Below are 24,655 nucleotides of genomic sequence, written 5' to 3'. Positions count from 1 at the left end.
ATCTTTTTTTCGATCGCCACGCCCCCAAACGTCATCGGGGGGCGGCGATCGGTTACCATGGTAGCCTCGGGTCTTCTTTTGACACGAGGCTACATGGTTTATGCAGGTTCGTTACAATAAGCCAGTGGCTCATTGTAATGTATGACCTGCAAAAATGCCATATATTGCAATACTGTAGTATTGCAGTATATGGTAGGAGCGATCTGACCATCTAGGATTAATGTACCCTAGATGGTCTAAAAAATAGTGAAAAAAAAAGAAAAAAAAAAGTTTAAAAAATAAAAAAAATTAATAAAATATTAAAAGTTCAAATCACCCCCCTTTCCCTAGAACGGATATAAAACATAACAAACAGTAAAAATCACAGACATATTAGGTATCGCCGCGTCCCAAAATGCCCGATCTATCAAAATATAAAAACGGTTACGGCCGGCGGTGACCTCCGAGGCGGGAAATGGCGCCCAAATGTCCGAAATGCGACTTTTACACCTTTTTACATAACATAAAAAATGAAATAAAAAATGATCAAAATGTCGCACAGACCTCAAAATGGTAGCAATGTAAACGTCGCCTCATTTCGCAAAAAACGACCCCTCACACAGCTCCGTGCTCCAAAGTATGAAAAAGTTATTAGCGTCAGAAGATGGCAAAAAAATTTTTTTCTTTTTTGTACACATTCGTTTAATTTTTGAAAATGTATTAAAACACAATAAAACCTATATAAATTTGGTATTACCGCGATTGTACTGAATCAAGGAATAAAGTAGGTGTGTTATTTGGAGCGAAGAGTGAAAGTCGTAAAAACTGAGCCCACAATTTTTCCACATTTTGAATTTTTTTTCAGCTTCGCAGTACACGGTATGTTAAAATAAATAACATCACGGGAAAGTAAAATTTGTTACGCACAAAATAAGCCCTCACACAGGTCTGTACACGTAAAAATGAAAAAGTTATGGATTTTTGAAGTTGGAGAGCGAGAAATCAGCCGAAAAACCCTGCGTCCTTAAGGGGTTAAAACCTGCTGTTGCTATCTCATCATTATGAAGCTTTACTTCAGTTTACAAAATAGCCATGTACACCGTGTGCCTTGAAAGTCCAAGACAGCCCCTTAAAGGAAACCTACCATTTAGAATGGTCGGTGTAAGCTGTAAGTACCGGGCACCAGCTCAGGGTGAGCTGGTGCCGGTACTTACTTTCGTTTGTGTTATAAACCACGGTATCGCGGTTTTAACACTTTTTAAACTTTAGAGCAGAGGACGCTTCGGCGCTGCGTGCGCGCCTACATAGGAAATAGCAGAGATGTTGCGCGCGCACGGTCGCGCGCAGCACCGAAACCCCTTCTGCTCTAAAGTTTAAAAAGTGTTAAAACCGCGATACCGCGGTTTATAACACTAACAAAAGTAAGTACCGGCACCAGCTCACCCTGAGCTGGTGCCCGGTACTTACAGCTTACACCAACCATTCTAAATGGTAGGTTTCCTTTAACCCAAAGATGTAGCATCTGCCCATGGGGAGAGTCTTCCCCCATGCATATTCGAAAACTGGCAGCTATTTTGTTACATGCAAAAAGGACTCTGGACAAACAGGAGCAGTAGCTATCAAAAAAATGCATGTTTATTGTACACTGAGTACCATTTACAACCATTTGCAGACTGAGAGATCACTACATGACTACGGCTGCCAATAAAGTTGTATTCAATTTATTGCATTTGTACAGAGCTGATGACTGTAAAGTTTCTAAAATGCTTTTTAATTGGTACACAAATAGGATCTGGTTTTTCCTCACATAAAACATTGAAAATAGTGTTTAATTGCATTATTATTATTATCATGAGACAAATCATTAGTATCCAATGCTCTTTTTTTATGTGTAGCATGTACTTTTGGAAATACCGTTATTCTCATTCTTCAGCCACCTCTCAATTGCTAGTTCATAGGCCTTGGGTCTTAAACTCCAATCCAAATGCCATCTGAGATTAGAAATTACATTTGTGTAATTACTTCTGATACTTTCCTTCCATCTAGCAAACGATTGCTTGTTGTATTGGTGCACAACAGCAGAGACTTTCTTATAGTCTAGAATGGAGCGAAGCTTCTTTTCCATATAGCGAACAATCTCAGGAAACTTTTTTGCAACATTTTTCAACTCCTCTGGGTCCTTTATTAAATCTGAAATTAATAATAAGTAATTGTATTACAATATGCTTTTATTCTGACCATTTAAAAATCTGATTAAATGATTAAATGTGATAATTATCACCATAAATTCTCCAGGCGAGAGCTTCAGCAAACAGACTTAGCAATGCAACACCGGAACCAGGGACCTGGAGAAGGGTAAGTTACTTTTCTTTACTTATGTCTTCCTAGCCCTCAAATTATCAGAGCCACCCTTTAAATTATCAGCTGCATTATAATGCAATAGGGAAACAAGTCTGTTTAAACTGTTATAGAATATAATCTCTAACTTTTCAACATACTTTAAACAAATCAATAGGACAAGTGTCAAGACAGGAAAGAGGTGTGAGCCCCGAGTTTGCCACAATGTTGTACCTGCCTAATTGCCAACTCTGTGCTAAACTGTAAGCAACAACCAGGCAATGGTCCATGCCTTGGATAAGTGCACATTAGAGTAAGGAAGACAAACAAAGAGAAACACACAGACAACAAGGCAAAGTTGAACAAACCAGATGAAAAACAAGATGTGGGTAGGTACAAAATCATAAGGTAGAAGAGATGTCAAGGTTCAGGCAAAAGGTCAGAATTACAGCAAAATGACAGCAAAGTATCTCAGAATACTACAAGGCACCATAAAGACAATGTCAATAACAGAACATGAATAAAAGTTCACTAGTAGTGAAAACAACACTGAAAAATGGATGCAATTTAGTTACATTCATGGTTAGTCTATAAGTACATTAGAATTATTGCAGGTTCAACCATTCCAGCCGTTTTTCAATCATTGCAATATTGCTTTATGACTAATGTTTCACCTACTGTGTTCACCACTGACCATAATCATATTAAAAACATGTTTTGTCCATAGGTGATTCATTCAGTAAAAAAAAAGATTGTTATTGCTTAATAAAAAATTTTTTAGTGGTATCAATGTGCTGTCTGCGATATTTGCACCCATAGACTTCAATTAGTCTGCATATAGTCTGCATAACCTACACCCATTCAGACCAGAAAACTGCAATTCAAGTCCATGCGCATTATTATAGTTCAATAGGAAAATCCACATATACTGCAATACAGTATATAGTATTGCAGTATATGTTAGGATTGGTCAGACCCCCCCAGGGCTCAAGTACACAAAGGGGTATAAAAATAATAATAGTTTTTTAATAAAAACCTAAAACCTCAAATCCCCCCACTCCAAACAAATAAAATCATAAAAATGTTAGGCATTGATGCATCCCAAAATCCCTGGTCTATCAAAATATAAAAAAGGTTATTAAAAATTTTACTAAAAAGTAATCAAAAGGTCATACAGTCCCCCATATGGTAGCAGTGAAAGCATCATCTCATTGTGCTAAAACATGACACCTTACACAACTCCCTGCACTGACGCATGAAAAAGTTATTGGCCTAAGAATATGGTAAAATTCAGATTTTTTTTTTGTACAAAAGATTTTTGTAATCTTGAAAAAAAATGTCAAACCTTCTAAAACATGAAAAAAACCTAAATTTGGTATCTTGGTGATTGTACCAACCCAAGGCATAAGGGGGAGTTGTCATTTGGAGGGCACAGTGAAATCTGTAAAAACAGGACCCAATAGAAAATGGTGCAAAGGTGTTGTTTCGTCTATTTCCCCTCATTTGTAATTATTTTCCAGCTTTCTAGAACACGACACGACATATTAAATATCAGGACTAGGAAGTACAATGTGAAAACAAACTCTCATTAAATGTGGGGAGTGAAAAATGAAAACGCAAAAAAATAAGTTTGTGGAAACACAAAAGAAGAGCTGTGTTCTTAAGGGGTTAAACTACTTTGTAAACAGAATTCTCAAGCAAAGAGACCTTACATATTATTAACAGATGCTGCTCTATTCTCCATAGAACCTACAATCCTAGTGAAGAACTGGGGCTAATTACAAGGTATATACTGTATACATCAAGTATTCCTGGAATGGAAGTAGCAGATTTCCTTTTAATCTTTATGCACTTTATAAAATATCTATTCACAGCCATTTATCTAACAGTTACTATGGAAATACTGAACATCTTACATAACAAATTAATCACCAAGATTAGTTTCATTAAGACTAAATCAGGTCATTGAAATGTATGGCAACATCTGAGACATTGGTTTCTGTAATGCAGTATTTGTACCAATACATATCAGTTTAGTACATAATTTGGAGATGCTCTTAACAAGCCGGAAATCCTATCAATTCACCGATTCCATTATTACTGATACTGATCTGTTATTATCAGCAATTACTCTATCCTTACAGTAGCATCAGAAACTAAAAACCATAGTTAGACGATGTATACATAACACCATGCATAAAAAGTCACATTGGAGTTTGTGGAAAAGGGGATACCTACCTGTAAAAAAATTTAAATAAAAAAATTCTACAATCAATAATCACATCAAAAGGGGGTGTATCAGATATTCCATGTGTAAATGGGCAATTGACCAAACCAACAAAGAAAACTTCCCCATACTAGTACACAACATTGAAAAATGATATAATAATGATTTACATACATTTAATTTGTTTAATATATTTGGGTTCGAAGTAAAAAAAAAGTCTAAAATATATAAATAATGAGCAATGCAGTTGCTTTTCCCGTACAGAAGAACCACCAGTTTTGCTAATATTCTGCTGACCTGTAGCTACTAATTGGTGAAGTGTGCTGTATACAGATTTAGGGCTAAAACACTCCACACCACAGTGGCTTGGATGGGAGTCCTTGCATCATATTCACATATGAGAAACATGAAGATACATTTTCTAGGATGGGACAAGGAAAACCTTGACTATTTTGTTACCTTAGGCTTCCTGATGGTAAGGGAGCTGCCTTACAATATAGCAAAAGATGCAAGGTTTTCCTTGTCCCATTCTAGAAAACGTATTTACATATTTCCCAGAATCTCCTAGTGGAGCATCAATGGTCTCTACATGGTCTCTCAAAGTCTCTACAGGCCTGCAAGGCGGCCTTTATAGGCAAAGGAGAGCTCTCACTTCCTGATCGATATGTGACGCAGAGAGTACTTTATTTCCCACTAAACTTCAGCACAAGAGAATACCAACAAGAAGCATGTGAGACCTTGTATCAAACTACCAGTACCAAAATACAATATATAAATCTTTATTATCACATATAGACAATCAAAAATTGGACATTAAAAACATACACATTAAAACCACAAGAACAAACAGCATGGTGGTGGTCAAAGAATGCATTAGCCATAATATAGAATAATGCGTCATAATAGTCCACAAAATGAATCCATGAATGTAACAATAAGGGCTGTACCAAGCACAAGGAATATAAAATACATCACAGTTAAATCCCAAGTATCAAAGTATTATACCTGTGCCTCAGGTCAAATTAGCCCCAGACCACCACCATGGCCATAATATAGAATAATGCGTCATAATAGTCCACAAAATGAATCCATGAATGTAACAATAAGGGCTGTACCAAGCACAAGGAATATAAAATACATCACATATATATGATAATAAAGATTTATATATTGTATTTTGGTACTGGTAGTTTGATACATGGTCTCACATGCTTCTTGTTGGTATTCTCTGTTTGCGTAGCATAGGGGCCTGTTACTGAAGAGGTGGGTACGTTTATTGGTATTTATTAAACTTCAGCACAAACCTGTAGTCATGATGCACAGAGCCCCAGAGCAGGGATACCCCACGCTGGTGCATAAGCTATAAAATGTGGCAGATCCTGATACAGGTTATGGCTAGAGATGAGCGAACACTAAAATGCTCGGGTACTCGTTATTCGAGACGAACTTTTCCCGATGCTCGAGTGCTCGTCTCGAATAACGAACCCCATTGAAGTCAATGGGAGACTCGAGCATTTTTCAAGGGGACCAAGGCTCTGCACAGGGAAGCTTGGCCAAACACCTGGGAACCTCAGAAAAGGATGGAAACACCACGGAAATGGACAGGAAACAGCAGGGGCAGCATGCATGGATGCCTCTGAGGCTGCATAATCGCACCATTATGCCAAAATTATGGGCAACAGCATGGCCATGACAGAGTGACAGAATGAAGCTAGATAGCATCTAAAACATCCAATAATTGACCCTGACACTATAGGGGACGGCATGCAGAGGCAGCAGGCTAGAGAGTGTCATGGCGACATACCCTAAATGGACTCAGGCTTCAAACCAATGGGTGGCAGAGAGGAACCAAAGGAGGTGAGCAAGAAGCGCTCAAATAATATCGGTACATGATAAAAGTTTGCCAGTATATTTTGTGGATTACACAGCAGGGTGGCGACAAAGTTAACATGGAAGCCATGAAAACAACCCAAAATTCTGCCTGACACAGCTCGTTTGATAAGGGGACCATGTATGGAGGCAGTGAACTAGTAGTAGATTAAAGGTGCTGCAGTTAAAACTATGTTAGTTGGATCTTGGCATGGAGCTGGCGCTCCGCTGCCAGGCGAGCTTTCGCCAATCCAAGCCCCTGTCTATAGGCTACTCCCCAAACAGCACTTCTAAGAACCTTTTGTATAAGATCAAGTGTAGTAGCGTTCTTATAAGTTTAGGATATGGCGGGTGAGGGGAATGTAAACAGATGCGCAAGAAGCGCTGAAATAATATCCCTAAATGGTAAAAGTTTGCAAGTATATTTTGGGGATTACACAGCAGGGTGGCGACAAAGTTAACAACTTTGATGTGGAATGCCCTGTAATAGCTCTTGGGCGGTGTGCCTTTTATCGCCTAGGCTCAGCAGTTTCAGCACCGCCTGCTGTCGCTTAGCGACGGCACTGCTGCTGTGCCTAGAGCTACCGACTGATGGCGCCATGCCCACGGATGGTAATTCGGAGGAGGAGGAGGTGGAGGAGGGGTGGGAGGAGGTATAGTAGGCCTTTGAGACCTGGACCGAGGTAGGCCCCGCAATTCTCTGCGTCGGCAGTATATGACCAGCCCCAGGGTCAGACTCGGTCCCAGCCTGCACCAAGTTAAGTGTAGTAGCGTTCTTATAAGTTTGGGATATGGCGGGTGAGGGGAATGTAAACAGATGCGCAAGAAGCGCATGATGCGCATGGAGCTGGCGTTCCGCTGCCAGGCGAGCTTTCGCCAATCCAAGCCCCTGTCTCTAGGCTACTCCCCAAACAGCACTTCTAAGAACCTTTTGTATAAGATCAAGTGTAGTAGCGTTCTTATAAGTTTAGGATATGCCGGGTGAGGGGAATGTAAACAGATGCGCAAGAAGCGCTGAAAAAGTTAACAACTTTGATGTGGAATCCATGAAAACAACCCAAATTTCTGCCTAACACACCTCGTTTGATAAAGGGACGATGTATGGAGGCAGCTATATGGACGACTTTTGGAGGTAGCAATGGAGACAACGTGTGGAGGCTGCTATGGAGACAATTTAATTTGGATAGTGCCTGTATGTGGCAGTCCCAAACATTTTTCAAACCAGAGGAGCAGGTAGGTGGCCCTCCAGTAAAATGGGATAGATTGAGTGCCTGTATGTGGCAGTCCCAAAAATGTTTCAAACCAGAGGAGCAGGTAGGTGGCCCTCCAGTAAAATGGAATAGATTGAGTGCCTGTATGTGGCAGTCCCAAAAATTGTTCAAACCAGAGGAGCAGGTAGGTGGCCCTGCAGTAAAATGGAATAGATTGAGTGCCTGTATGTGGCAGTCCCAAAAATTGTTCAAACCAGAGGAGCAGGTAGGTGGCCCTGCAGTAAAATGGAATAGATTGAGTGCCTGTATGTGGCAGTCCCAAAAATGTTTCAAACCAGAGGAGCAGGTAGGTGGCCCTCCAGTAAAATGGAATAGATTGAGTGCCTGTATGTGGCAGTCCCAAAAATTGTTCAAACCAGAGGAGCAGGTAGGTGGCCCTGCAGTAAAATGGAATAGATTGAGTGCCTGTATGTGGCAGTCCCAAAAATTTTTTAAAACAGAGGACCGGGTAGGTGGCCCTCCAGAAAAATGGAATAGATTGAGTGCCTGTATGTGGCACTCACAAAAATTGTTTCAAGCAGAGGACCGGGTAGGTGGCCCTCCAGAAAAATTAAATGCATGAAGTACTATAGCAAGAGCCAGTGGGCCCTGTCAAAAAATAGCCATTTTCCTCTGCTTTACTGTACAAAGAGGAGGAGAAGGAGGAAAATGAGGAGGAGGAGGAGGAGTGGATCAATTATTCAGGTTGAGCTTCCTTCACCTGGTGGAGATTGGAAATTCTGAGAAATCCAGCCTTTATTCATTTTAATAAGCGTCAGCCTGTCAGCGCTGTCAGTCGACAGGCGTGTACGCTTATCGGTGATGATGCCACCAGCTGCACTGAAAACCCGCTCGGACAAGACGCTAGCGGCAGGGCAGGCAAGAACCTCCAAGGCGTACAGCGCCAGTTCGTGCCACATGTCCAGCTTTGAAACCCAGTAGTTGTAGGGAGCTGTGTGATCATTTAGGACGATGGTATGGTCAGCTACGTACTCCCTCACCATCTTTCTGTAAAGATCAGCCCTACTCTGCCGAGACTGGGGACAGGTGACAGTGTCTTGCTGGGGTGACATAAAGCTGGCAAAAGCCTTGTAAAGCGTACCCTTGCCAGTGCTGGACAAGCTGCCTGCTCGCCTACTCTCCCTCGCTACTTGTCCCGCAGAACTACGCACTCTGCCGCTAGCGCTGTCAGAAGGGAAATACTGTTTCAGCTTGTGCACCAGGGCCTGCTGGTATTCATGCATTCTCACACTCCTTTCCTCTCCAGGGATGAGAGTGGGAAGATTTTGCTTGTACCGTGGGTCCAGGAGAGTGAACACCCAGTAATCGGTGCTGGAATAAATTCTTTGAACGCGAGGGTCACGGGATAGGCAGCCTAGCATGAAATCTGCCATATGCGCCAGAGTACCAACGCGTAAGAATTCACTCCCCTCACTGGCCTGACTGTCCATTTCCTCCTCCTCCAACTCCTCCAACTCCTCTTCTTCTGCCCATACACGCTGAACAGTGAAGGACTCAACAATGGTCCCCTCTTGTGTCTCGCCAACATTCTCCTCCTCTTCCTCCTCATCCTCCTCCACCTCCACCTCCTCCGATATGCGCTGAGAAACAGACCTCAGGGTGCTTTGGCTATCAACAAGGGAATATTCTTCCCCCGTCTCTTGTGACGAGCGCAAAGCTTCCGACTTCATGCTGACCAGAGAGTTTTTCAACAGGCCAAGCAGCGGGATGGTGAGGCTGATGATGGCGGCATCGCCACTGACCATCTGTGTTGACTCCTCAAAGTTACTCAGCACCTGACAGATATCAGACATCCACGTCCACTCCTCATTGTAGACTTGAGGAAGCTGACTGACCTGACTACCAGTTCTGGTGGAAGTTGACATCTGGCAGTCTACAATCGCTCTGCGCTGCTGGTAAACTCTGGATAACATGGTCAGTGTTGAATTCCACCTCGTGGGCACGTCGCACAACAGTCGGTGAGCGGGCAGTTGGAGGCGGCGCTGCGCTGCCCTGAGAGTGGCAGCATCTGGGCTGGACTTCCTGAAATGCGCACAGATGCGGCGCACCTTCGTGAGCAAATCAGACAGATTGGGGTATGTCTTGAGGAAACGCTGCACTATCAGATTTAACACATGGGCCAGGCATGGCACATGTGTCAGTCTGCCGAGTTGCAGAGCCGCCACCAGGTTACGGCCGTTGTCACACACAACCATTCCCGGCTTGAGGTTCAGCGGTGCCAGCCACAGATCAGTCTGCGCCGTGATGCCCTGTAATAGCTCTTGGGCGGTGTGCCTTTTGTCGCCTAGGCTCAGCAGTTTGAGCACCGCCTGCTGTCGCTTAGCGACGGCACTGCTGCTGTGCCTAGAGCTACCGACTGATGGCGCCGTGCCCACGGATGGTAGTTCGGAGGAGGAGGTGGAGGAGGGGTGGGAGGAGGAGGAGGCATAGTAGGCCTGAAACACCTGGACCGAGGTAGGCCCCGCAATCCTCGGCGTCGGCAGTATATGAGCAGCCCCAGGGTCAGACTCGGTCCCAGCCTCCACCAAGTTAACCCAATGTGCCGTCAGCGATATATAGTGGCCCTGCCCGGCAGCACTCGTCCACGTGTCCGTGGTCAGGTGGACCTTGTCAGAAACGGCGTTGGTCAGGGCACGGATGATGTTGTCTGACACGTGCTGGTGCAGGGCTGGGACGGCACATCGGGAAAAGTAGTGGCGGCTGGGGACCGAATACCGAGGGGCGGCCGCCGCCATGAGGTTGCGAAAGGCCTCGGTCTCTACTAGCCTATAGGGCAGCATCTCCAGGCTAAGCAATCTGGAGATGTGCACATTAAGGGCTTGGGCGTGCGGGTGGGTTGCACTATATTTGCGTTTCCGCTCCAGCGTCTGGGGTATGGAGAGCTGAACGCTGGTGGATGCTGTGGAGGATCGTGGAGGCGACGATGGGGTTTTTGTGCCAGGGTCCTGGGCAGGGGGCTGACTAGCAGCTGACACAGGGGAAGGAGCAGTGGTGTGCACGGCCGGAGGTGAACGGGCTTGTTGCCACTGAGTGGGGTGCTTAGCATTCATATGCCTGCGCATAGTGGTGGTAGTTAAGCTAGTAGTGGTGGAACCCCTGCTGAGCCTGGTTTGGCAAATGTTGCACACCACAGTCCGTCGGTCATCCGGTGTTTCCTTAAAGAACCTCCACACTTCTGAAGATCTAGCCCTCGCCGCAAGAGCCCTCACCACGGGAGCTTCACTAGTTGACAGTGGCGCTGATGCACCAGCTCTGGCCCTGCCTCTCCGTCTGGCCCCACCACTGCCTCTTCCAACCTGTTCAGGTCGAGGACTCTCCTCCGTCTCAGAAGCACTGTGTTCACCCGGCCTCTCAACCCAGCTTGGGTCTGTCACCTCATCATCCTCCGATCCCTCAGTCTGCTCCCCCCTCGGACTTCCTGCCCTGACAACAACTTCCCCACTGTCTGACAACCGTGTCTCCTCATCGTCGGACACCTCTTTACACACTTCCACTACGTCAAGAAGGTCATCATCACCCACAGACTGTGACTGGTGGAAAACCTGGGCATCGGAAAATTGCTCAGCAGCAACCGGACAAGTGGTTTGTGACTGTGGGAAGGGTCCAGAAAACAGTTCCTCAGAGTATGCCGGTTCAAATGCCAAATTTTCCTGGGAGGGGGCAGACTGGGGGGGAGGAGGCTGAGGTGCAGGAGCTGGAGGAGTGGGGATTTCGGTGACATGGGTGGACTGCGTGGAAGACTGACTGGTGGTGGACAAATTGCTCGAAGCATTGTCAGCAATCCACGACATCACCTGTTCGCACTGTTCTGGCCTCAACAGTGCTCTACCACGAGTCCCAGTAACTTCAGACATGAACCTAGGGAGTGTAGCTCTGCGGCGTTCCCCTGCTCCCTCATCAGCAGGTGGTGTCTCACCCCGCCCAGGACCACGGCCTCTGACCCCTGTAGTAGTTGGACGCCCACGTCCCCGCCCTCGTCCTCTACCCCTAGCCCTCGGGTTAAACATTTTTAAAATGAGAGTTATAACTTTTTTTTTTTTTTTACTTCTTTTTGTTTTTTTTGGTGTTTTTTTGTGTTTTTTTTTTTTTGTGTGTTTTTTGTTTTTTTTTGAGTTTTTAAAACCAAACAATCCTATCCTATTGCTATGGCTATTTTCTAGCCAAGTATCAAAGGAAGCACACTACTATGCCAGATGAGATGACACTGAGTTATTGCCTAATAGAAATCCAACCCCTACTGAATTTTGCCACTTCGGCCTTTGCTATGGATATGTGCGCCACTAAGCGCAGAACACAGCGGTCGCAAGTCTCACTACAAATTGCTCAGAATTGGCAAGTACATGCACTGCAGAAACTACAGCCACCAGCAGATCAACCAGAAATCAAATATATAGAACGCTACTGTAGGCTTCAAGAAGCTGTTTGTATTCTCCTATGGCTATTTTCTAGCCAAGTATCAAAGGAAGCACACTACTATGCCAGATGAGATGACACTGAGTTATTGCCTAATAGAAATCCAACCCCTACTGAATTTTGCCACTTCGGCCTTTGCTATGGATATGTGCGCCACTAAGCGCAGAACACAGCGGTCGCAAGTCTCACTACAAATTGCTCAGAATTGGCAAGTACATGCACTGCAGAAACTACAGCCACCAGCAGATCAACCAGAAATCAAATATATAGAACGCTACTGTAGGCTTCAAGAAGCTGTTTGTATTCTCCTATGGCTATTTTCTAGCCAAGTATCAAAGGAAGCACACTACTATGCCAGATGAGATGACACTGAGTTATTGCCTAATAGAAATCCAACCCCTACTGAATTTTGCCACTTCGGCCTTTGCTATGGATATGTGCGCCACTAAGCGCAGAACACAGCGGTCGCAAGTCTCACTACAAATTGCTCAGAATTGGCAAGTACATGCACTGCAGAAACTACAGCCACCAGCAGATCAACCAGAAATCAAATATATAGAACGCTACTGTAGGCTTCAAGAAGCTGTTTGTATTCTCCTATGGCTATTTTCTAGCCAAGTATCAAAGGAAGCACACTACTATGCCAGATGAGATGACACTGAGTTATTGCCTAATAGAAATCCAACCCCTACTGAATTTTGCCACTTCGGCCTTTGCTATGGATATGTGCGCCACTAAGCGCAGAACACAGCGGTCGCAAGTCTCACTACAAATTGCTCAGAATTGGCAAGTACATGCACTGCAGAAACTACAGCCACCAGCAGATCAACCAGAAATCAAATATATAGAACGCTACTGTAGGCTTCAAGAAGCTGTTTGTATTCTCCTATGGCTATTTTCTAGCCAAGTATCAAAGGAAGCACACTACTATGCCAGATGAGATGACACTGAGTTATTGCCTAATAGAAATCCAACCCCTACTGAATTTTGCCACTTCGGCCTTTGCTATGGATATGTGCGCCACTAAGCGCAGAACACAGCGGTCGCAAGTCTCACTACAAATTGCTCAGAATTGGCAAGTACATGCACTGCAGAAACTACAGCCACCAGCAGATCAACCAGAAATCAAATATATAGAACGCTACTGTAGGCTTCAAGAAGCTGTTTGTATTCTCCTATGGCTATTTTCTAGCCAAGTATCAAAGGAAGCACACTACTATGCCAGATGAGATGACACTGAGTTATTGCCTAATAGAAATCCAACCCCTACTGAATTTTGCCACTTCGGCCTTTGCTATGGATATGTGTGCCACTAAGAGCTAAACACAACGGTAGCAAGTCCCCCTGCTAATTCCTCACAAAATGGTAAAAGATGCAAATTAAAATAAAAAAAGTAGAACGTTATTGTAGCCCTAAGAAGGGCTGTTGGGTTCTTTGAGAATCACTCCTGCCTAACAGTAAGCTAATAGAACACCCTAACGCTTTCCCTGACCAGCAGCAGCTCTCTCCCTAGCGGCATCCAGAGACAGAATGATCCGAGCAGCGCGGCCAGCGGCTAGTCTATCCCAGGGTCACCTGATCTGGCCAGCCAACCACTGCTATCGACGTGTAAGGGTACCACGTCATGCTGGGTGGAGTGCAGAGTCTCCTGGCTTGTGATTGGCTCTGTTTCTGGCCGCCAAAAAGCAAAACGGCGGGAGCTGCCATTTTCTCGAGCGGGCGAAGTATTCGTCCGAGTAACGAGCAGTTTCGAGTACCCTAATGCTCGACCGAGCATCAAGCTCGGACGAGCATGTTCGCTCATCTCTAGTTATGGCCCATAAAATAGGGTCTGGCATAGAATTGATCTGGGCACAAGACATGCACAACCAGTATCCTGCACAACATGCCCCATGTGCTTCTCCGGGACTAGTAAAAGAGTAGATGGGTGTTAGTTAAAATGTTGGCAAAACTGATAAAAAGTTGCCAAAAACTGAACCCCATCATGTGTATGGCTGATCTCTTGATGTCCCCCTAAATAAATGCCCCTTTCACATTCACTTCTCCCCATAATCCTGTCTGTCCACTTTTGGATGAGTGCCCACAGGATTTTGCAGATGTCCAATGATATCACTACACATAATTTACTAGAGATGAGGCACCCGGTAAAGCCAGGGATATTACTTTAATAAAGTGTATCCTTGGATAAGATACAATTGAATAGATGTAGGTGGAACTGTCTCAGAGGTGGCCTGTGGTGGCCTGTGCGGCAGCGTAGATCACACATAGCCGAGGCTATACAGGTTTTATTATACAATAGATGGGATTACCATTTTAACTGATTATAAGAAAATGTCTATAGATATTACCTGGCCACATTGCAGGAGAAATTAGATGAAATTCTATAACAGAATACAGCTGCGGTAATGGGGAATGGTTAACAAATCTCATCCACGCGCTGCATGGAGAAAGTATACAGCAGTAACCTGATATGTGAGGTGTATTTTACATTTGTGGATTTTTTTGTGCAAAGAATAAAGTGAAACGTGCTGTATAATCCACAATGTATTATTTGCCTCCCACTTGGACGTACCTTTTGTTACAATTGGACTATGACCAGTAATGAGTAATAATGAATAAAGAACCAAGTTTCTGCCTTTGTCCATAACACACAATTACATGTCCATAACACTGCAGGTTCTTATGCTTTTATGAATTGAGAATGAGAACAAAAAAACATGCATGACACATTGCAATTATATAAAATGGACAGTAAGAATATAGTCTCTGACTTGACATCATAATAACGCTGTATTGTATACGGCTTGTGCAGTGTTAAATGGGCTTTCAGTATAAGTATTAGTATAACTAGGCTGACTAAGAACCACAGCTGTTGTAGGAAAAGGCCTCAACCGCAAAAAGTGAAAAAGGGTTCATATATAATTACTACTAAAATAGTCACCCGACATGGTTTTCATTCAGCTGGAACATATTCAATTAAAGGAGTTGTTCACTTTCGGCAAATAATTGATATTGTTTATGTTATCACAAGTTATACAATTTTCCAATATAGTTTCTGTATCAATTCCTCGCAGTTTTCTAGATCTCTGCTTGCTATCATTCTATAGGAAGCTTAATTGTTTACTTCCGGTGGATAGAAATTGGTCTCTGGTCATGTGATGTCACACAGGTGAATGGCTCGTTATATAGCCCTGTCATGTGATATCACACAGGCGTACAGCTCATCATATCACAGGCAGTAACTTGATTCGTGCACCTGTGTGACATCACAAGACCAGGGACAAGTTTTTGCTCACAGAAAGTAAAGATTGAAGCTACCTGTTGAATGACAGCAAGTAAAGATCTAGAAAACTGTGAGGAATTGATACAGAAACTTTATTGGAAACATTTTTATTACTATAACAATATCAATTCTTTGAAAATGGACAACCCCTTTAACTTACATTATCATCTACAAGATAATCAAAATGATACAATTTTTTTGCAACTGCCGTACAACTGCACATATAGCACAACATCAGACCACAGGGAATTTATACTCGTTTTAGAATTTTATTCTCACCAAGTCATATTTATTATCTACAGTAGACATATTTAAAACTTAGGTGAGGGTACATACATAACAAGCCAACTACATAAAGACCTTCAAAATAACAAGATGCTACTGAAAACTCACCAGTGTGAAAGAAATTTAAAAAAAGCCACATCCAAATGGCAAATGCATTTTTGTAAATTCCACCACATTTGGAATTTTGCATTTTTAACGCAAGAAATAAAAAAATGAAACACCTCCTTTTAGGTTAACCTCACTGGTATCACTTTTTATCGGTGTTAACTTTACATTTGTCGATAGCAAAGCAGTCCTGGCACATGCCGCATTTTCTCTATAACCATTCCTTTGTCAACGCCATTTAACTGGTAACACCCGCAAGCAATGCCAGAACCAATCTTACAGGAGGGATGAGCATTCCGGGCTGGTTACTTGGACCTGAACCGAACTTTCAAGTCCTGTTCCGGTCCATTTATACCTACTCTTGGGTGTTATGTTTGTGGGGCTGCATTTTAAAAGAAATCTACCGGTACCATTAAATTATAGGTGTATGAAACATAAATGCAGCTTTTTTAGCTCCCGGCGGCTTCGTTACAGATATATATTTATCTAGACCTTAGCTCCAGTACTTTAAAGCTCTTTACAGATCAGAGCTGATACTCAATGTGAAATCAGAGCGTATACCCAATGTGACTAGAGATTTCAGCAGAGCATGGGAGGGGGAGAGCAGAAGGAGCAGGGAGCCGGTTATAATTGTTTCAGACAGTGTGAAATAGCCAGAGAAGCCAGATACTCTGGTAATGCCCCTGAAGCACTTGCTCTTCATTTGCATACGTATTTAACTTTTTTTTTATACCGAAAGCACTGGAGCAAAGCCCTAGATAAAAAATATAGCATTAATGGCTCATACACATATGATTTAATATTAGATTTCCTTTAAATATTAGTAATAACAGTTATGGTTAGCAATTTATTGTTATACCCAATGATCTCTGCAAATCCGTTCTATCAATATTGAATCACAGAGCTTTAACATATAGATCCAAACACATTATACAATATGTAAATATGTTTATAAAAAGGAACAAGAAAAAAAAACACTAGCAGAGAGTACTGTAACATAAATGAATCATAACTATACGTAAAAATAAACATGATAGGATGTAATTACCTTCGTAAATTCATGTCATGCACTGCAATCACATAAACATTATAAACACTCTTCAGTAATAACAATTATATGGCAAGATTTGTTGTGTGGAACAAGTAATTATATGCAAGTGGGGAATACTAAAAATGTTTTCTGCACTAACACTGATCAAACCTGATTACTTCCTTCGTTATTTATGCAATTAACAGCGGACTAAGAAAGTACGGTATATACCATATGATATAATGGCGAGCTTAACCCTGCATGAACATGTATCGCACATAATTACAGGAAGTACAATTGCTCATTAACTAGAATAATCCACTACTCTGTACACACTCAATTTTATGCAATAGATGATTAATGAAAGGTAACATCCGATTAGAAAATGTTTTTCTTTCAGCTTCTATTACGGGAAAAAGGATGTCATGGGGGTTTTTGTAGAGGGGCACCTATTAAAGGATGCAAAGGGTTGTTGTTTGTAAGAGTGGTTGTTACCCTTTAACCCCTGAAAGGAAACCTGTCATCACGAATGGCATAGTTCAGTGATGACAGGTTCCAAAAGGGCATTTAATACTTAATTAAAAACATATTTTTGTTAGTACATGAATCGCTTTAAAGGAAATCTACCATTTGATTCCTTCCTCCCAGATAAAGACCTAATCTTGCCTGTAGCTTGTAGAGTAAGTCTCTGCACATTGCTGCTTGCTGGTAGGAAGTGCATGTGTCAGAGCTGGTCTTGTAAAGGAAAGGTAGAAAGCAGAGAATATGCAGTGTGCAGACAAGAGAAGCTATTCATGAAAAGAATCCGACCATAGTCAGAAGATTTACGGTTGGATCCAGGGACAACCAAAATTGTAAACACCAGGACTGAAAGAGACACGTTGGAATTATATCAGTGAATTGGTGTAATATTCTTAATCACAGTGAATTAGAGAATGGGGCAGATTTATCAAGCAGTCTGAAAGTCAGAATATTTCCAGTTGCCCATGGCAACCAATCACAGCTCAGCTTTCATTTCACCAGTGCTCATGAATATTTTAAAGGGGAGCTGTGATTGGTTGCCATGGGCAACTGGAAATATTCTGACTTTCAGACTGCTTGATAAATCTGCCCCAATGTGTTATATTGTTAGTTAATTTGTACATTTAATAATATTTTCTTCATGGGAATATCCATTTAATCTTTCTTTAAAGATTTAATCTTCTTTTTAAAGATTTGATGCAGAGGTGTAAAATAAAATAAGCAAGACAAGTAAGTAGGCAGCTGATATCAAAATGGGGCTTCCAATATAACCTTTCTGTAAGCTATAAACCCTAGGTTATGGCCTTCACACAAATGTTGTCCCCATGTAAGTGCATACTGTTTTCTGTGTACTTTTTATGACTTATTCATGGAAGAGCATAGAATTTTAACTGCTAATCTGGATTCTTATAGTGCTGCTAATCACTAATCACCTAATTTCAGAGGATTAACAAAAAGCTAAATTCATTACCGTAACTCAAATTCACATTTCAGAGGCAACAGCAATTACCATTAACACCAGAAACATCATTATTTGTAATTCTTGAATGAGAGCAGGAAGGTGTGGATGCAAAGACATTAGTAGTAAATGGAACGTACAGTATTTTTATACTGAAATGAATAACAAAATCCACATGTGTATATAAATAACCTTTACTGCAATGAGATGAGTAGTTAAAATACACAAAATAGAAATGGCAAAAGATATAACTCCATTGTTCTATTGACCCAGGGACTGTCCGGCTACTTTAAAGAAAATCTACCATCAAAATCAATTATGATAAACCTGGGGAACTTACTCATAGATCTAGGCACCATGACTGTGGCAATCTTTTTATATTTGTTGTCCTTCCTTCTAAAATCAACTTTTCAAATTATGCTAATGAGTCTGAAGTGCTCTGCTGGGCGTTTCCAGAGCCCCATTGTACTGTTTCTACACAGGCTTTTACAATGAGCAGAGCAGGTCTCCCCCTGCAGTTCCAGTTGCTGATAGATTACACAGGCAGGGAGGAATGAGAGAGCAGGGGGATGGGTGAGACATGTCCTGGTCATTGTAACAGCCTATTAATCTGCAGCACTGAGCCGCTCTGGGGGTATTACCAGAGCCCCTAATTTTTGCAGATTCACAGGCTTATTCAGATCCACAAGTTTATTCAGACGAATTAGCATAATTTTAAAAGTTGATTTAAGAAGGAAGGATTACCACAGTGTCTCTGGTTTGTCATGCTTGATTTTGATATAAGATTTTCTTTAAGCCTGGGGAACAAGTTCACATGCATTAGCAACAGTAACACAACATGCTAACATTAAAAAAAGCAAGTTACTAATGTAAGGACAGAATTATGTCCATACAATGGGGCTCATTTCCTAAGGGCTCTGCGGCCGCACTTTCGTTGGGTTTCCCGAATTTTTCTGTTTTGCGCCAAATTTTGTCGGGATTTTGGCGCACACAATCAGATTTTGGCACCAGCTTTCACGCGACAGAGATCGGGGGTCGTGGCCGTCGGAAAACCCGACGGATTCGGAAAAAACGCATAATTTAAAAAACTAAAAGTGTCGCAAGATCAAGTACTCACATGCATCGGGAAGAAGAAGAAGGTGAACCTCGGCGCAGCAGCGACACCTACTAGATATCAGGCGCACGACCTTAATCCCGGCAGAACCCGAATCCTCGTCGGAGAACGCACCGCTGGATTGAGACTGGACCGGGTAAGTAAATGAGCCCCATTATCTGCCATACACTGGTTCTACATAGACACTTTGTCACATGTAAGTCATTATAGTGCAGACAGTCCCAGGTTATGTACAAGATAAGTGCTTTAGGTTTGTACTCAAGTTGAATATGTATTTAAGTCGGAACTGTATATAATAATTCCAACTTTTTTACAAAAATTACACATTTTGGAGCTCCAGGCAAATTTTTTTTTGTCTCTATGACAATTGGAACAGGGATAATAAATAAAGCTTCATTACAGACACCTTACACCTGATCATTGCAGTCTGGGACTAAAGTAAAGCATCCAGAAAGCTTCACCAGAGGTCACAGTGAGCAGAGAGGTCCATCTGTCACTAGTGGTCGTCTGTAAGTCTGCTGTGAGGATCGCCTGCATAATAAATTTGATAACTTAAAGTTCTCTTATGGCACCTTATGTTGTATAGTGTAATAGCCATGTGTAAAGCGAACAGAGTGCAGTGGGTACAACAAAAATGTAAGCTTTTACTCATCTAACATTGATGTTTCAGTATGACCGTCAGCTGTCAGACATCATAGTGCCTGCTGGTCCTGTGTACCATATAGAAAGTCAGTGCAAAAAGCTACCATATATACTCGAGTATAAGCTGACCCGAGTATAAGCCGAGACCCCTAATTTTTCCACCAAAAACTGGGAAAACCTATTGACTCGAGTATAAGCCGAGGGTGTAGTATACAGCCAGTCCTAAGTGGTATACAGCCTGCCCCCCCTCATGTATACAGCCAGCCTGCCCCCTCATGTATACAGCCAGCCTGCCCCCTCATGTATACAGCCAGCCTGCCCCCTCATGTATACAGCCAGCCTGCCCCCTCAGGTATACAGCCAGCCTGCCCCCTCAGGTATACAGCCAGCCTGCCCCCTCATGTATACAGCCAGCCTGCCCCCTCATGTATACAGCCAGCCTGCCCCCTCAGGTATACAGCCAGCCTGCCCCCTCAGGTATACAGCCAGCCTGCCCCCTCAGGTATACAGCCAGCCTGCCCCCATGTATGTTGAGCACATTTGTCTTCTCTTGCCGGCGGAGGCGCGTCCATGCGATCTCCCCGGCGGCGGTCACTATGATGCGGCGGTGTCGCCGCTGATGACGTCATAGTAAGCGCCGGCGGGGAGATCGCATGGACGCGACTCCGCCTGCAAAAGAAGAAAGAAGACAGCCGCAGCCAGGGATCGAGAGCCACCGCCGAGGATCGGAAGCCAGCGCCGTGGCTCGGGGGTGAGTATCGCCGGAAGGTGAGAGCTAAGTTTATTTATTTAATGTGCTGAACTTCGGGAGCCGCCGGCGGGTATCGGGAGCCGCCGCCAGTGGATCCGGGCACCTGAGGGTGAGTATTAACATTTATTTTTTTTCATTGACTCGTGTATAAGCCGAAGTGAGGTTTTTCAGCACATTTTTTGTGCTGAAAAACTGGGCTTATACACGAGTATATACGGTAATACTCTGCCAAAGGTTTCACATTTTTTGGACATTGTTAGGACACTGATAAGGTTGGACGTGGGGAATTTTTACTCTGCTTCTTCTTGGTCCATAAAACCAACTCCAACCTCTTCAGGGGAGTGATCAAAAAATCCATATGGATACTGGCACATGCCCCTTTGCCTCCCCATCCCAATCCACTACTGTTTACCCATACTTGGTGCCAAGAGTGGATTATACTATAGGCCATTAGTCGGTAGCCTTCTATGGGGAGAAAGGCCACCATAACCACCTACCAAATTTTCTACTCAGAAGGACCTTTACCCATGAAATCCTCATAAATATGTTCCTGCTCTCAATACACATGTACACAAGAGCCATTTCACAACTTTTGAAGGCTCTGAACCCGCAGATGGAAAGCAGCAGAAGGGACACATCCTCCATTCTCCAAGAAGCCGTTTCTAGTACCATATTTAGGGAATTAATTCCAAACTTGTAGGGGCTATAATATTCATACAGCCCAGGGCCCATGGCAGTCATGGCCTGCTTACTGCTACAAAAAACCTATGATATCTTAATAAAGGAATTTATCATAAAAGAATCTAAACTATCTGATGAATGTAGTCATTAAAATACATACATGGGGATGTGAATAAGGCCTACCGTAATTAGATTTACACCCTCCAGAAAAAAAATATTATTTAGAAAATTCATGAAAAAGTTTTTTTTCTTCTGATAGTTGTTATGAAACGCTGAAAAAAGCTTCAGTTTTTGTTGGACTGAAGTGAAAAACTGAAATAAAAAAACAATGCCACTCTGTCAGGAAAAAAGTAATGAAATACTAAAGCAAAACTTTTTCAACACTTATGAAAAATTGTCAATTTTTCCCTGACTGAACACAGACTGTTTATGCATTGCCCGTGTGCAGCTATCCTTACTGAAATATTAGGTCTAATTTTGTGGCTTTAAAGTAAAAACAAAAAAAGCACTAAGTCAGAATATGACAGGATTGAAAGCTAAGAGGGGAAAATTACGGTACATTACTTTCTTCAGGTTGGTGACATTACTGGTAGTTGAGACAAATGGGGTCATACCGACATAGACCTGCTCTGACAAAGATAGCAACACTATTGAACTCAGATTCCAACTTTAACAACTACTTTTTATTTCTGATTCAAAAAATTAATGAAAACTTTGTTACAGTAAAAAGACAATGCAAAATCAGGTAGGATGCTATCTGCACAACTTAAAAATATTAGCCACAACATGGGGCAGGCCTCAAAAATACCAGCCACAGCAGGAGCCCGTAATCCAGTACACAGACCTACCCAAAAACTTCAAGAAACATACCACAAATAGAAGTAGTATTTGTATGTCTCTATTGAAATTCAGCTGATATTATCTGCCCACCATTATTATATTTATCTTCTCTAGGGTTTTCTTTTACTGCCCTGGGGTCTCCTTTATTATTGTCTATATTATTATTTGTGTCTCCTCAACTTGGAGTATCAGCAGATGTTTTCTTATCATTCTCTATACTCCTCATCTCCCACTGTACTGAATAGAAGGTAGAGTGATGGAATCCACTGAACAGCCTGACAGACACGTCCATCATGTGTCCCCCACCCAGCAGTTCCTATTCATACTGTGCCCCTAGAAGCTCCCTTTCATACCGCCCCCCCAGCAGCTCCTTTTCATACCGTGCCCCCAGCAGCTCACTTTCATACCGCCCCCCCAGCAGCTCCTTTTCATACCTTGCCTCCAGTAGCTCCCTTTCATACCTTGCCCCCAGCAGCTCCCTTTCATACTGTTGCCCCAAACCAACAGCTCTTCTTCATACTGTGGCCACCCCAGCTCATACCCACATGGCATTGAGGTGGTGAAGGCACAAATATAATTGCTATTTCTTGCAGTTGGCAAGAAATTGCAATTATTTCAGTGCATCTACAGCAGAAACTGGCTTAGAAGAACTGATAAATGTCCCCCTTAGTGTGTGCATGAGTTCCATTAAAGGGGTTTTCCCACGAAGAAAAGTTAGGCCCTATCCACGGAATAGGGCCTAACTTGCTGATCAGTTGGGTCTCATCGCTGAGACCCCCACAGATCGCAAAAACAAGGGATCTGTCAGATAAATGGAGCAGACGGCCGCGCATGACTGTTCTGCTCCATTAATCTCTATGAAGCTGAAGGAAATCAATAATTACTTGGAATTTCAAAAGTCTTCTTAAAGGGGTTTTCCCACAAAGAAAAGTTAGGCCCTATCCTCTGGATAGGGCTTAACTTGCTGATTAATGGGGGGTTCAGTGCTGACCCCTCGTCAGACTGCCGCGCATGACCGTTCTGTTCCATTAATCCCTATGGAGCTGACAGAAATTGTCGGGGGCTGTGCTCACAGATCTCCGTCAGCTCCGTAGAGATTAATGGAGCAGAACGGTCATGTGCGGCCATCTGCTACATTAATCTGACGGACCCCTTGTTTTCGAGATCAGCAAGTTAGGCCCTATTCCATGGATAAGGCCTAACTTTTGTTCGTGGGAAAACACCTGTAAGGAGTTAATTCTTGATTGCTGGTACTGGGAGTGTGAACAGAGGAGAGACTGGCATGATAAACATAAAAACTGCTTGAGGTTTCCATAAAAATGATCCATATGGGGTGTTTGATTGCAGGCTGCAGGACATGCTTGGCATCTATGTCCCAGGCTTAGACAGGCATTACTAGGCTAAATCCACTAATACTCCAGGATCATGGCCACCAATGTCCATGTATTTTATATCCAAGGACATCTGTTCTACCAAAAGTTTCAGCATCATATTTGTGCACCATTTGATAACCGAATGGGAAAGAAACCCGCTGGACACAGGTGATGCTTAACCTCAGTTTCAACAATGTTTGAGAAATCAATACTTTCTTTCTTGTTCTTCGACCAAATAGCTAATAGGTAGGATATTACACCATCCGGATAAGGAGCACATAAGAAACAAATCAAATCTATTTTTACTAAAAGTAACGTAGAAAATTACAGCGACTATTCTAACAATTGATCTTACCAAACAGCTGTGGAGGAACTGAATCACCATCAGAGTATGCAATGTACTTCCACTTATCCACTCTCAGCATGTAGGTTGATGCATTTGCATCAGAACCATGAAACTGACTCAGAGCCCAGTTAGGGTGAAGGTCAGATTCTGAAATCAAATCATTCTTTGACCTTGCATAGGTTAATGGCATCAGAGAAAAGCCGCTTAAGCGTTGAGGCATAGAAACTCCAGCGATTTCTAAACAAGAGAAAACAAAAAAAATGTATTGAGACAAACATTTGGCTGATTCTTTATATAACACATAAGCACATAATAAACTGGCAATAGAAATTATCAGAGGATCACAAATCGTTTGGACACATATTATTATACCAACCTATGATACCTAGGGCCAAGGCTCAAAGCATCATAGTTATCCCCTGCCCCTGCATGATAACTGGCCTATTCTGTTATTCTGTTTCTAGTACAGGACAGAAGTTCCGCAGGGATGAAGAAACTTTCCGTTTCATAGATGACTATAATGCTTACAGTTATGCTCCCTGGCCAGTGAAATATGGCCAAATATGTTTGCCTGAATAAGTTTTAGTGTAAAATTCCACTTATCATCTGAATGGTAACTGGTTGTTGCC

General features: G+C 42.7%; 1 protein-coding gene across 1 annotated transcript in view; it reads right to left on the bottom strand.

Annotated features, from left to right (window-relative positions):
• Positions 1 to 1,596: 1,596 nt before the first annotated feature.
• Positions 1,597 to 24,655, bottom strand: part of ARSK (arylsulfatase family member K) — a 43,805-nt gene continuing 20,746 nt past the window's right edge. Inside the window, exons 7-8 of the mRNA XM_072139767.1 lie at positions 24,036 to 24,263; positions 1,597 to 2,169 (exon numbers count right to left, since the gene is read on the bottom strand). Coding sequence (XP_071995868.1) covers positions 1,865 to 2,169; positions 24,036 to 24,263 — 533 coding nt within the window. The 3' untranslated portion in view covers positions 1,597 to 1,864. The remainder of the gene's footprint in view (positions 2,170 to 24,035; positions 24,264 to 24,655) is intronic.

This window comes from Engystomops pustulosus, chromosome 1, assembly GCF_040894005.1.
Source record: "Engystomops pustulosus chromosome 1, aEngPut4.maternal, whole genome shotgun sequence".
Taxonomy (NCBI): Eukaryota; Metazoa; Chordata; class Amphibia; order Anura; family Leptodactylidae; genus Engystomops; species Engystomops pustulosus.
Note: the sequence above shows the minus strand (reverse complement) of the source record. Positions and strands in the feature narration are given on the sequence as shown.